This window comes from Macrobrachium nipponense, chromosome 18, assembly GCF_015104395.2.
Source record: "Macrobrachium nipponense isolate FS-2020 chromosome 18, ASM1510439v2, whole genome shotgun sequence".
Taxonomy (NCBI): domain Eukaryota; kingdom Metazoa; phylum Arthropoda; class Malacostraca; order Decapoda; family Palaemonidae; genus Macrobrachium; species Macrobrachium nipponense.
The window spans coordinates 75,313,140-75,327,968 of record NC_087211.1 but is presented as its reverse complement, the minus strand read 5'-3'; the positions used below and the strand labels follow the sequence as shown (position 1 = coordinate 75,327,968).

Sequence of the window (14,829 nt, the reverse complement as noted above, 5' to 3'; positions counted from 1 at the left end):
AGGATCGGGAGGACACGGGAGACATGACACATCCACCCTCCTTCTACAAACCCGTGTGTCCACCCCAGGGGGGATGGGGTGGGAGACCGGGAGGGTAGGGGAGACATGAAATATCCACCCTCCTTCTGAAAACCTGTTTGTCCGCCCGAGGTTGGGGTGAGGCAGGTTGGAGTTTGGGAGGGTCGGGGAGACAAGAAGGGCAGCGCCGGGTTCCAACGCAACGTTACGAGCGCCATCAAGCTCGTATTAATAATAATAATTGTTGATATAAACAACTAAAGGACCCAAGGCAATATATGTTTAATTAACGATTTACCACTCATACTCAGAATTATAGACTCATAATACTATGACTACTATTAATATTATAATCAATTCAACCCAATTATAAAACTATATTAATGTATTTGTACCAGACTTTTTTAAAGCGTTGCGAGCTTTTCTGCAAGTCATCTTTGTCTTGCTAATTTCCGTTTCAACTACTCTGACTGACAATTTCCGGGTCAGTAAAGATACAAGATCAACGTTATTCAAGAATGTGAGAACGTAAGTGATTTACGAAAAATAAAAACAAGAACCAGGTCACTAGGAACTGAAATTAAGAAGAAAATGCAACTGAAATCAACTTTGTTGTTTCTATCAAGCGGATTTATTGGATTAGTCCCTTGGGAAAACAGGTATGACAATGATTATCCTTGCTCTGAGAGAGAGAGAGAGAGAGAGAGAGAGAGAGAGAGAGAGAGAGAGAGAGAGAGAGAGAGAGATACTGTACTGATATCCAACCCAAAATTTTTCCTAAAAATGAGACAGCTAGTAAAAAATAAAAACAATCATCCATACAAACAAAGAGACCGTAAATTATGATCAAACCAAAACTCCCGGTTTTAAGATTCACGTAATAACAAAGGAAAGCGCTGTCAACTCATCTTACAGCTTCCCCTCTGGTGACGAGAAAACAGGAGAGTCTGCCCGAACCCAATAGAAAACGGGACAAAGGACGAGTAGCCACGATTATCTCCTGACAAGTAAAACGCGACCAAATAATCGCCGATAATTCTTTTACACTTTCTTTTCAGTTCATTTAGTCTCATTTCTTTCGCATTTCTCTCATTTTCTTTACATAGAAGCATAGGTATGCCATCCAACAACCCACCTGAAAACTGACGTATTCATATATGTAAAGCAATTTTGTCTGGTATATATACCTATTCAAATGTCTACGTATGTATCAAGCGCGTGCGTTAAATTATATTAGTATGTATAAACTCTGCAACCAAGTATGTATTTGCAATCTGCAATTGCTTATGTGTATTTAACTAACAATTAAAGTGAAAGTATTCAGTCAACGACAATGTGGCTAAAAGATTTGTGTGGGATGGATTTCCATGTGGATCTGAGAGAGAGAGAGAGAGAGAGAGAGAGAGAGAGAGAGAGAGAGAGAGAGAGAGAGAGAGCTTAGCTAAGATTTCAGACGGGGGTGGTGGCCAAAAATTGATCTTCACTAACATTCTATCAATTGCTTTATGCAAGTTCGTTGAATTCGCCTGCATTTATTGTCACAAAAAAGACTTGCTACGACAAATGATTGCAGATAGTAACGTAATAGTCACATTTCTTAATTATTACTCTTCACACACAAAAGGATTTCTTCAGACAAATTACTATAGATAGTATCGTTAAAGTTAAAATATTTCACCCTTAGGATTTCCCAAAATTAACTGTTTACCCTTGACAAAATAAAAGGAGAGAGACACTAGCCGGCCCCGAACTCCCCACTCATCCCACCCTGGCTACGCCGATAAGAGTGACAGAGAGAAAGGCAAACACTCAATAAGAAATAAAGAAACTAGCCTAATATTCTAATCGTAAAATGTTCAACAGACACTGATAACTTAAAAATATCAGATTCAGTAGACATCCCGCTAAGAATTTAGTTCATACATCAGTAATAAAACAACCATGAAATTTTATAATTAAGTTGCTATATTGGTACAAAGACAGAACTCAATTTTAATATTAAAAAAAATAACTGTGAAGTTTAAATATTTACAATCACATCATCCATCAAGAAAGACACAAAGTTGTGATTGTTGAGAGATTTGACTGACTCTCTCTCTCTCTCTCTCTCTCTCTCTCTCTCTCTCTCTCTCTCTCTCTCTCTCACACACACACACCGGGAGTCCAATGCTATACATAGTTTAAGTCATTTTTCATTACCACTCCAAAGTACGAAAATTTAGTTGTCACTACAAACTTATTTATACGTTACTAAAATTACTATTTTAGAAATTAGATATTGCAGTCAAAGATAAAAAAAAAGAAACATCCTTTACATTCCACACGAAATATAAAAGTTTTTATAATATCTAATTTAATAAGAACTAAACCTTTTATTTACATGATGGATTCTCTTTTGACTATTTACCCAATGTCCGAAGTACCTTAAGAGTCGAAACATGCAGGTCAGCAATTGCATAGGAAAGCAATGTCGAGTCAAATGATTGGGAAATGCTAATCTATATATTTTCTTTATTTCAGCTTTTATGCACGGTTTTGTGGATTTTAAGTCCTTGGTAATAATGACTCCAAGGTCCTCCTGTTCTACACTATTTATGTTGCTATATTGATACATAGACGAAACTACTAATTTTAATATTAAAAAAATAACTGTGAAGTTTACATGTTTACAATCACATCATCCATCAAGTAAGACACAAAAGTTGAGAGAGAGAGAGAGAGAGAGAGAGAGAGAGAGAGAGAGAGAGAGAGAGAGAGGTGGACATAGTTGTTGCTATTTTGAAGAGATCTTGCTCCGACATGACCCCGCCCCCACCAACCCTACATTCCAAATCTCCTCAACAAAGAATTGTGCAGGTGAGAGAAAAAAATAAAAAAGGAGACGTAGAAAACGGGAGGGAGGGACATAAGGAGGGGGAGGGGGAGGGAGAAAGAGTAGGAGGAGGGGGAGGAACGACGTAAAGAATGAGAAAGAGAGAGAGAGAGGGAGATCCACTGGAGACTACCAGAGCCACTGGTGGCCACTGTCACTTTCTGCGAGAGGCAGACGTGTGGTCTTCTTCTTCCTCCTTCGTCATCTTCCTCTTCCTCTTCCTCTTTTTTCTTCGGCCCGGTTCTCGTTGTTGACATCAGGTGTTCATTCGAACGTCAATTCGACGCACGATCGTCGCATCCCGAGGAGTGTCTCTAGTGGATGTCGTGTCATCAAAAGTGATGTTTAAAAAAAAAGAAAAAAAAAAAACTGTAGAACGAAGTATACCAGCCAAGTGTTCCGCTTGAAAACTGTGTTTGTTAGCGGGTTGACGCGCTAATTGTGCGCGAAATTAGTGTCTGTTACAGAGATTCATGCCTTTTGGTGTTTCAAGAATCTTATTGTGAACCCGTAGTGTTAGTTAATCCATAAATGTCCTGCTGTAGTACTAGATTTTAAAGTATTTAGATGCATTGTGAAATCGACCTAATTCTATAGTTTTATGTGCTTGTGTGTGGCCACTCCTTCCTTTTAATAAAGTGCATTTAAGAATGATTTCTTCTCATCAAATTCTTCTAACTTTAACATTCCACTTCGTATTTTCTTTATTTCACTTTTCCATCTGACGAAATGATCTGTTACTTCAGATCAATCCACACACATTCTGACGCATGTTGTGCCATCTACAGTTCTGACATAGTACAATCTAAACATATCTCATGATTTCCTTTGCTTGTCGTATTACTTTTACAGAAAGAAGTGGCCACAAAACCAATATTGTGTATTAGAAAAGGTAGTTAGCACGAGTAGCCCCTGAGTAGTGAACTAGTGGTGACTCGTGATTACTTCCTGTAGTGTAACTAGTGGACGGCAAACATGGAAGTCTGGGATCAGATTTTGCAAGGGGCCACCGAAGCTCTCGATCCAGGAGTCGTGTCCACGTCGAGGCGGAGGACGGTAAGGCTTCCAGAATGCTGTACGTCTTCTCAATCCGATTAAATTAAGGAGTCTTTCACTTCTGAGTTTCTCAGCTACATCTTTCAGCCTTCCACTTCTGATTCCCAACTACATCTTTCAGCCTCCCACTTTTAATTATCTTAACTACCTTTACCTTTAAGGCCCCCATACACTGAACGATTATATGAACAACTGTCTGAACGATTGTCGTTATCGACACACACACACACACACACACACACACACTATTCAGACAGTATGAACGATCTCCGCACCGATTTCAGTCTGAACAAAGATTTTATCTCGGGAAGACATGGCATCATCTCTAAAAGAGACGCGCGCGATAGCATTATGTCGGCAGACAAACCCATACATTGTACGACCTGTGTATGACAGACGCACGGTCTAGATACATATATCTGGACCGTGGACAGACTTAAGTCACAAGCCAGCAACCTGGTCTTCACAGATTCCCACCGAGGTCGTTCAGACACGAAACTCCGCCCACTTTTGCATTCAGACAAGTCCATACACAATGTTTTTCCGAACGATACAGACAATCGTTCAGTATATGGGGCCCTAAACTTCCACTTTCAGGATTCTTCCACTTCAGAGTTTGCTATCTAATTTTATTCTTCCACTTTGAAGATTCCACCATTTCAGAGTTTCCACTTCAGGGCAAAACTTCTTTTATTCATCCACTTGAAGGGTTCTTCCATTCTTCCACTTTATGGGTTCCTCCCTACTTCCCTTATTATCCACTGCAAGGCCCTTCACCATTACTTTCCTTTTTTCAGTGGCAGGCTGACCGACCATTTCTGACAGTCTTACACAGTTGGAAAGGTCATAATGACCACTTGTTTCTTCTTCTGCTTCAAGGCTACCAACATCTCTAATTCATCTAAATAACTTTTTGCCTGTTAATTCTTCCAGTCTGAGACATACCATACCAACCACTTTCTTTGCTCTTCCATTTCAAGGTAAGGCATACTAACTTCTTGGTTAATTCTAGTTCAAGGCTTATTTACCACTTCTTTTACTCTTCCACTTGAAGGCTGACCTACAACTTCTATTTTACACGGTCTCAAAAGTGACCCGTTCTTAGTTACGTGACCACCTCTATTAAGGGGGAATTTCTGGTATGTTGTAGATACACTTTTATATGCTTTATTCATTTACACAGACACACACACACACACACACATATATATATATATATATATATACTTTCTACGTGACTAAATCTTTTACTTAAAATTACAAAGAAACAGAAAGAAGAACATATTCGTTGGCGTTATTTGGTCCTGGGTTTAACCATTAAAGTGTAGAGGTGAATATATGCAAAATCCAAAGGGCATGACTGATGTGCCCAAGCTGGAAAATTTTTTATAAAAATTCACAGATATGTAATAAACAAACAAAAGACTTGTAAAACGGACGAGAGAAAGAGAGAAATGAGGAACACTCCATCGCTTATTTATTTATTCTAAATTTGCTTTAAACATCCGGAAGGTCTTTTATAACTCAACATCTGGCAACAGTCAATGTCTCTGCCTCACCCTCGTTCTTAGCCTCAAGGTTGATTATGACTTCCACAAACAAATCTTTTCTTTGTTTCTTAGTTTCTTAGCTGGCACCCCCCCCCCCCCCCCCCCCCCCCCCGCCACCCCCGCGCCAAACCCCTCACCCGTCCTCCCGGCACCTGGTTTGTTGTCAGACTTGTAATGCTTAACAGAATCTTGCTTTTGGATTTGATATAATTTGGCGAAAATATATAATATAGTATACTTCGATCGAACCTACTCAAAGAAAGCGAAAATGAAATCTGTATCTTGAAATCATACTTTCAAATTGTTTGTAATTATGCATACGAGAGATTTCATTCCAATGCGAATGATTAGTCATGAAAACAGTTAAAACAGAATCTGCATTAAATCATAAGAAAAGGAATATTTTAAAAGCCCAGACAAAGTTTTTAATCAAGAATAAATATCGAATCATTAAGTACGAATATTTATAAAGCTAAAAACAAACAGATTAAAAAGGTTTTTAATCAAGAATAGTAATTTAATAATCAATAAAGGGAATTTCAAAAACTAAAACATACAAGTTTTTAATAAAGAATATGCATTAAATCATCAATAAGTAATATTTTAAAGGTTAATACATACCGATAAAAACTTATTCAAGACTATGCATTTACCATTAATGAAGAATAGTAATTTTAGATAATACATCCGATTAAAAAACTTTAAACATTTACCATTAATGAAGAATATATTTTAAGCTAATACATGCCGATTAAAAACTTTAACAATAATATGCCTTACTTAAACAACTGGGACTCGTTTAAAGCAGACTTTAAAAGAATATTCTTTATTGTTCTTTTTTTTCTATCAAGTAGCGTCTTTGGCTTTTACACAATCTGTTGTACAGAATAAATAATAATAATAATAATAATAATAATAATAATAATAATAATAATAATAATAAAATAATAATAATGCAGAAGAGCGTGCTCCAAGAAACAGCGCACATAGTAAGAAAAGGAGGCAGGATGCAACCCGGAACCCCCACTATAAATACCACCCAGTCGAATAGGATGGCTGTGATAGACAACAACAATAATAATAATAAAAATAATTAATAATAATAATAAAATAATAATAATATTAATATTAATTATTATTATGTTATATTATTATTATTTTATATTATTTATTATTATTATATTATGATTATTATTATTTATTATATTATTATTTATTATTATTATTCCTGAAAAGGAACCTAGAAAAACTAAAGGCTGAAGTAGCTCCAGGACTCATGCAGAAGAATGTGATCCTAGAAACGGCGCATATAGTAAAAAAAAGTGATGGACTCCTAAGGAGGCAGGATGCAACCCGGAACCCCACACTATAAATACCACCCAGTCGAATTGGAGGACTGTGATAGAGCAAAAAAAAAAAAAAAATAAAAATAATAATAATAATAATAATAATATATTAAATCCCTCATACAAATCTCCTCCACCAACACTGAACCAAATGGATGCTAAATATCTCCTCAATCTTCTTCTCCCGCCTGTGGAGGACAAGATGCAAAGGAAATTCCTCATCGCGCCGAAAAATTAACTTTTTTTTTATTAACTCTTATATAAGTAAGAAACACCTGCCTTTTGTAGAATAAGAATTGTACGACTTTCACGACTTTATCTATTTTCGTAAGCACACCTGATACCCGTAGAATGGGCAGTATATGAGGAAAGTTTTTTTTTATTGTGAAATATATGGCGTTCAAGCTTTTTATTTCGTTTTGAAAGCCCATCTGAGCTTTTAAAACTACGCATCTTATCATCAGTAGGCAGGTATAGTAGGTTATACATCCTGCTTTATTATTACTACAGTATACTAGTACAGTATAACGTTCCTTTGGTTTGTATTTATACGAATCTCATAATCACATGCGTCACTTAAATGACGAAAATATCCGCACTGATATAAGAACAAATATACTCGTATGCTTAAAAATATGTATATACAACGACTGCTTTCAAGAACCTGATGGATTATTCTTATAAAGCAGGTTTTCGAAAGCTCTCGCTGTGTAATATAATTTACACCTATATCAATCTGGATCTTTTCACCAGTAACAATAATAAAACATTAAAACATATAGCACCCTTAATATACTTGACAACATATCAAGAGAGAGAGAGAGAGAGAGAGAGAGAGAGAGAGAGAGAGAGAGAGAGAGAGAGAGAGAGAGAGAGAGAGAGAGAGATCCAAATACACGACAAAAGAAATAAAAATAGCTCACATCTTGAACATAAAACATCGTCAAAGAAACTGCTGTAAATATCAGAATTCAGGCGACTGTTGGTGACACATTCACCTCATTAATATCTGACTTTATTTACTTCCAACTTTATCGGCTTCCTTTTATTTGCCTTATTCACGCTAACGCATGAAGAATGCAATGCCACTTTCATATTTTAAGAAATGCATTCATGAACCGACCACGATTTCGCTTTGGCTTGGGGCTTTCCGGAGTCTATTGAATTACCCTAAACTCTCTGAAGTTATTATTGGAACGAAGCATTTTGAATGATATCAGACTTGTGCTGTACAGGAAGGCATTAAATTCAGAGACAGAGAGAATTAATCACACAAGGAAAAGGTGGAGTTACATTATAATGAACTATACAAAAGTTCAGTCGGGTTTTCCCGGTATTCTTTATTTGTGAACAAATGTATATCTTATTTTCAGAATCTACATCCATTTTGTGTGATAATAATCACCATGCAATCTAGCCTTGAAGTTTGTTTTCCCAGTTATTATTATTATTATTATTATTATTATTATTAATTAATTATTATTATTATTATTATTATTATTATTATTATTAAACAGAATGGTCGTCTGGATGCCGTTGAGTTTATAATGCAGTTTTTCATTTGTCGAATGATTTTCTTTGTCGCAGCAGGTAAATCATAACAACTGTCCAAAGTTCTCTTATTTTTTTATATTTCGGTCCTGTTCTCTCTCTCTCTCTCTACCATTTACTGAAAGGCGAATGGATCTAATGATTCAACTGGCTTCATTCGCTTTTCAGTAAATGGTAGTGAGTACTTTTCAGTAAATGGTCGCGAGTACTTTTCAGTAAATGGTAGCGAGTACTTTTCAGTAAATTGTAGCGAGTACTTTTCAGTAAATGGTCGCGAGTACTTTTCAGTAAATGGTCGCAAGTACTTTTCAGTAAATGGTAGCGAGTACTATGAAAAGTCAAGGAATAAAAGGACTTTGGACAGATGCTATATGATTTACCTGCTGCTACAAAGAAAATCATTCGAGAGCTTGAGAAACTGCTAAATATAGTTTGTTTGAAAGACGTCCTTCTTCCGAGATATTATTACTATTATTTATTATTATCATTATGTCTACGAATGTTTAGTCACACAAGTTCACATCGGGTAAAACGACTATAACTCTAAACACTGAAATCAAATAGCAGTTTAAACCTATCATTTCATCTGAATGAATTTCATCACCAACGCTTAACTTTCATCTATTTCCTTGGCGCGGAAAAAGCGAAGAAAATTGGAACAAGACAGAACAGGTGATAGATAAGACAGGTGTGATCATGTACTCTTGCTTGTTACATACTTTACAAGCAAATGTCTCGTATCAGCTGGTGGCCAAGTGATCTCTAAGCCCTTGTTTTTTTTGTTTTTTTTTTTAATGGTCTACTTTTCAGTGCGTTAGCTGCAGTTACATTCTCTCCCCACCTCCTTCTCTCTCTCTCTCTCTCTCTCCTCCAATTTCCTTCTGTAATTCTAATTGTTGCTGTTATCGCAAAGCGTTCTTAATTAGAAAATTCTCTCTCTCTCTGTCTCTCTCTCTGTCTCTCTTCCCATTTCCGTCTGCCATTTAAATTCTTGTCTACACCTCATTGTCTTCTTAATTAGAAGATTACTCTCTCTCTCTCTCTCTTTCTCCTACTTAATCTGTTTCCACTTTTGTTCCACTTTTTTCTTCTGCCTGCTGAAACTCTATTCTCCGTTCTTATTCTCTTCCTTTTTTGCCTACTCTATCACACCCCAGTTATTATTCTCCCATTCTCCCTTTTCCTTCTGTCTCTCTTTCATTACCTTTTCTCCTTCCTTTTTTTATTCTTTTATTTATCCTCCCTCGCAACTTCCTCCTTCATTACCTCTCCCTCTCTCTTTCGCCTACCTCACCGTCTCCCTTCCTTCTCTCTTCTCTCTTCCTGTCCTCCCCTTTTATTCTTATTTTTCTCTCTCTCTCCTTTCCCGCCATATTCTTCGTGCCTCCCTCGCAAATTCCTCCTTCCTTACCTCCTCCTACCTCACCGTCTTTCTTCCTTCTCCCTTCTTCACTTCCTGTTCTCCCTACCAACTTCCTATTTCCCAAGACACACCCCCCCCCCCTAAGTTACCCCAGGCACAAAAATCACACTGTGGCAAATTGCTAGCACCTGCTGACAATGGACCCTGTGCTGGAGAGTGAATGCGATCATTGAAGAGACTCGGGCGCGGTGGTCCACACGGCTTCTCAGACAGGATCATTGTCATTGGACAGTTTTTTTTTTTTATTGAGTCTTTTTTTTATTGGAGTTGTTTTTTTTTATTGCTTTTTTTTATTGTACAGTTTTTTTTTTTATTATTGGACAGTCTTTTTTTTTTTGGAGTTTTTTTATAGCTTTTTTTTATTGGACAGTTTTTTATTGAATTTTTTTATTGCTTTTTTTTACTGGACAGTTTTTTTTTCATTGGAGTTTTTTTATTGTTTTTTTTTATTGGACAGTTTTTTTTATTGGAGTTTTTTTTATTGCTTTTTTTATTGGACAGTTTTTTTTTTTTTTTTTTTTTTTTTTTTTTTTTTTTTTTTTTTTTTTAGCCCCAAGGAGTAAGTGTTTACGGGCTGCTCTATGATCAAGAGCCCGTGCTAGCATAAGGGTCGGTTAAATCTAAAACGAGTGAGTGAGAGTGATTGAAAACGGGTTTGAAGGTGGGACTATTTTTTTCCTTTTAATCATGGTCGGAATAAACAATTTTAAGCCGAAGTCATTCGGCACTGAATGTAAAATTGAGAGTAAAGGCTACAAAGTTGTAACAGAAGGAAAACCCGGCAGTTTCACTATGAAACAATTCTTGGAAGAGGGTGGAAAGTCAGATGGAAGAAAGAATATGAGCGGAGGTACAATAAAAGGAATGCAAGGAGTTGCAGCTAGGGGCCGAAGGGACCCTGCAAATAACCTTTAAAGTAATGCCTTACAGAGCACAGCTCGTGGGGTGCACTGACGGTACTAACCCCTACGGGAATAATCATGTTCAGGATACTTTTTCCAGATGAATACTTTTTCTCCGTTGGAGGAGTTCTTCCTAGAAGGAGCTTTTTCGAGTCACGACTTCTAATTTACATTGAAAATGTGACTTTGTATCTATTAATTCGAAGCCTTTTCCCAAATAGTATATAATTTTATGAAAGGTGCCATTTACTCTCAGAGTTTATTCTTCCTCAAAGTCAGAAGTTTTTCCTGTCAGAAGGAAAATAATGAACTACACAAAACCATTACCGCTTTGTAGTACGACAATACACAGGGCTCAAGTAAAGTGTGACGACAACTTGGAAATAATTCTATTCAAAATCTTATAGGCCAACAAATCACGAACCTGCAGGCAAAATAACATGAGCAAATGGCGCCAAATGAAAATAGAATTATTGTTCAGTAACTATGCGATTCATTTAACACATCGTCACGGCAGGGTGACGGGAAAAAAGGAAATGCCTCTCTAAGTAGCACCAAGAGTAATGTCTCTCAGTTAAACCAGAGACAAAGGGATTTAAAAAATGAGAAAAAGATATTTTCTTACATTAACTTGCTGAAAGAATGTAGTCACTCGTAAAACGTTGTTTTATTTATGGTCTGACTCAGGACGCGTCTCCAGTTTCCCTGAGATTTTAAGCGTCGTCTGTTGCATTGCAACGATACGGATCTGACTTGAATAAAACGTTAATGAGCGAACTTTGCAATAAATAAATAAATAAAGAGGTATTCGTACTAGAGATTAATGAACTCGAGCACAGATTCCGTAAGTAAGGGGGAAGTTTATTTCACAAAGCCCAGTGTACCTCATGCGGTACACTGTAGAATGTAGGCAATACTTAACGATCTGTGCAGCGTGCCTACGGCCCCTACCTGCAACCCCTTTCGTTCCTTTTACTGTATCTCCTTTCATATTCTCTTTCTCCCATGTTTTCCTGCCTCTCCTAACAAATGATTCACGGTGCAGCTGCTTTGAGGTTTTCATCCTGCTACACTTTTAAACACTTTTAAAACTTTTTACTGCCAGTTTGCGTTTCAGCGCTGGATGACCTCATAGGTCCCCGTGCTCATTGACCTTTGGCCTAAATTCTATATTTAACTCGATTCAATTCTTCCACGAAGACACGAACCTCTGTTGTTGTTGTTTTTCATTAAGCTGGCCTTATGCAAGCACGGGCTCTTGCTCATAGAGCAGCCCGTAGAAAAGAGTAAAATAAAAAAAAAAAAAATAAAAAAATAAAAAAATAAAAATAAAAAATGAAAAATTAAAAAATTACAAAAAACAAAAAATGATTAAAAATTAAATTATATATATATATATATATATATATATATATATATATATATATATATAATATATATATATATATATATATATATTGATAATTGGATTCTCAGGCTAAGCAGGAACCGGGAGGCATTTTCCCAAATTGTAATAAAGTACCGCACCTTCCCTGAAAAAGCAGGACGCCACATCTTAAAAAATGACCACAGAATCTTCTGGAAAATAATCTCATTGTGTTTCCCACACCCAAATTATCCCAGAGTTTTTATATGAACTAAACTGAACTGAACTACACTAAACTAAACTGACCTAACCTAGGGGTATGGCAAAAAGAAAAAAAAATCATGGCCGATGCAATCCTATAGTAGATTCACATCACCCGTGCATCTGATGTCTAGGCTAGTCCCTTACGACGCTCCCAATTAGCTGTTGATAAGCCAATCACAGGGCAAGAAACTCCCAGTCTCTCTCGAGAAAGTTCACATAGGCAGGATGTATGCTCCACCTCTCCCGAGGGATACGTCTTTCAAAAGTATCCCTCAGGAGAAGTGGAACACACATCCTGCCTATGCGAACTCTCGAGAGAGACTGAAAGTTTCTAGCCGTGATTGGCTAATCAACAGCCAATCAGGAGCGTCGTAAGGGACTGGCCTAGATATCAGATGTACGGGTGGTGTGAATCTACTATAGTACACATCTCGAGACCTCAACTCCCTCATGGAAAATCCCCCTCCCCCTCCCTCTCCCTCTTCCCGTTTCTATCTATTATATTAATTTCCAGGAAGATGCCTATCTAAATCCATACCCATTTTCATTTCTACCCCGACATCCGATTCCCCAAAGGAACCACTAACTATACCGATGGCAGTTACAAGCCTGAATCATAGTGGGATAAGTCACATAAACTTACAATATTCCATTTTCTTGCTTCATCTGTAATTTTATTAGAGTTGGTCAAGAAACTAAATTAGTGAATATAACTATACACATTGTATAAATTATATCCAGTCCTATGAGATGAAAGTCACCTTAGTGTGTCTGTTTAAACTGGTTAAATAATAATATCAATAATAATAATAAATACAATGACTCATATCATGTAATTAACATTAATCACTACCATTACCAATTAATCCTAGACTGGAATTAACTGGTAATTGTTTTTATTCCGAATTGATATTTGAATACAGGATGACTAACAAGCAGATCTTATTGCCTATTATAAAGCTGTTTATATCTCAGTTCCATTACTTAACTGTTACTGTAACAATAACCTCTATTTTTAATCAATCTGTACTCATCTGGCCTTTTTGGAACCATCAGCGGTACATATAATTAAACAAAATACAGAATTTAGGCCAGAGGCCAAGCACTGGGACCTATGAGGTCATTCAGCGTTGAAGCGGAAATTGACAGTAAAAGGTCTGAAAGGTGTAAAAGGAGGAAAATCTCAAAGCAGTTGAACTATGAATCATTTGTTAGGAAAGGATGGAAAGTAAGAAGACAGAGAATATGAAAGGAGTTACAGTAAAAGGAACGAAAGGGGTTGCAGCCAGGGGCCGGAGGCACGCCGCAAAGAACCTTATGTAATGCCTACAGTGTAGCGCATGAGATGCACTGACGGCACTATCCTATTTTTGAAGATTATAATTCTCGTAGCAAAAGAAGCGAGTTCACTTCTCTACTGTTATCAGTTATCACTTTACATGATAACTGTTTAATAACGTGCTATAAGTTCATTTTTATAGGAGGTTTAATCACGTGTAAACGACTAATTCATTATTTGTCTATCACTGTAGTTTCTTCTGTTATGTCTAATTATCGTTCACTTTATTCTTTCTTAAAACTTCCATTAAGTGTATTTCTCTTGATTATTTTACATTTTAACTCCCAAGAATTTCGTTTACTCTCTGGAACTGATTTTACCAAGAATTCAACATAACTAACATTCATCAATTTGAGATTAATTTCATTGTAAATTGCGTAACAACCTATAGTAGATTCACAGCAACCGTGCATCTGATGTCTAGGCCAATCCCTGACGACGCTCCTGATTGGCTGTTGATGAGCCAATCACAGGGCTTGAAACTCTCAGTCTCTCTAGAGAGTTCACATAGGCAGGATGTATGTTCCACCTCTCCTGAGGGATACGTCTTTCAAAAGTATCCCTCAGGAGAGGGGAAACATACATCCTGAGTATGTGAACTCTCTTGAGGGACTGAGAGTTTCCAGCCCTGTGATTGGCTTATCAACAGCCAATCAGGAGCGTCGTCAGGGATTGGCCTAGACATCAGATGCACGGTTGCTGTGAATCTACTATAGTAAGGTTATTTCCTCCAACTCGGAAAAACGAAAATGATTGCAATTATGACTGAAATACCCCGAAAATTCTTGCCAATATGGGCACTGGCCAACAGATGCCTTGTCGCCCCAGGCAGTCCAAATTACAGCCTAGAATTGAGTTTTCTTTAAATACATTTTCCTCCTAATTGCTCGTATGACTTCATAGAGGAGCTTAGACGCAAAAGGTTTGGCAGCATCTAAAGTTTACACTTTGTAACTTTCAAAGTGTTGCATAGAAGGTAAAATGAAATGTCAGGTAGAAAAGATGGATTCTGGCACGAAATTGAAGCGGACTCTGGTGTCTTTCGTATCATTTTGTTTCGCTTTCCGTTTCAGAGTGGTCTCATTATGCCTTTATGTGAAACCTTAAGGTTTCGTCAAACAAATCTTAAAAACTGCTTTAAA

The 14,829-nt window shown here is 36.9% G+C and overlaps 2 protein-coding genes across 6 annotated transcripts in view; one reads left to right on the top strand and one right to left on the bottom strand.

The window, feature by feature from the left end:
- LOC135197198 (F-box/LRR-repeat protein 7-like) overlaps positions 1-14,829 on the top strand; it is a 173,556-nt gene that overhangs the window by 108,485 nt on the left and 50,242 nt on the right. Inside the window, exons 1-2 of one of the 5 annotated variants that reach the window (XM_064224243.1) lie at positions 3,007-3,150; positions 3,743-3,946. The exons of 3 other annotated variants lie outside the window; for them this stretch is intronic. In XM_064224243.1, the coding sequence (XP_064080313.1) occupies positions 3,866-3,946 (81 nt within the window). In that variant the 5' untranslated portion in view covers positions 3,007-3,150; positions 3,743-3,865. Of the gene's footprint in view, positions 1-3,006; positions 3,151-3,254; positions 3,272-3,742; positions 3,947-14,829 lie in introns of those variants that run through there. One more of the 5 variants, XM_064224244.1, reaches the window with a different exon arrangement.
- Positions 1-14,829, bottom strand: part of LOC135197201 (zinc transporter ZIP13 homolog) — a 160,886-nt gene that overhangs the window by 135,062 nt on the left and 10,995 nt on the right. The gene's annotated exons all lie outside the window — the stretch shown is intronic.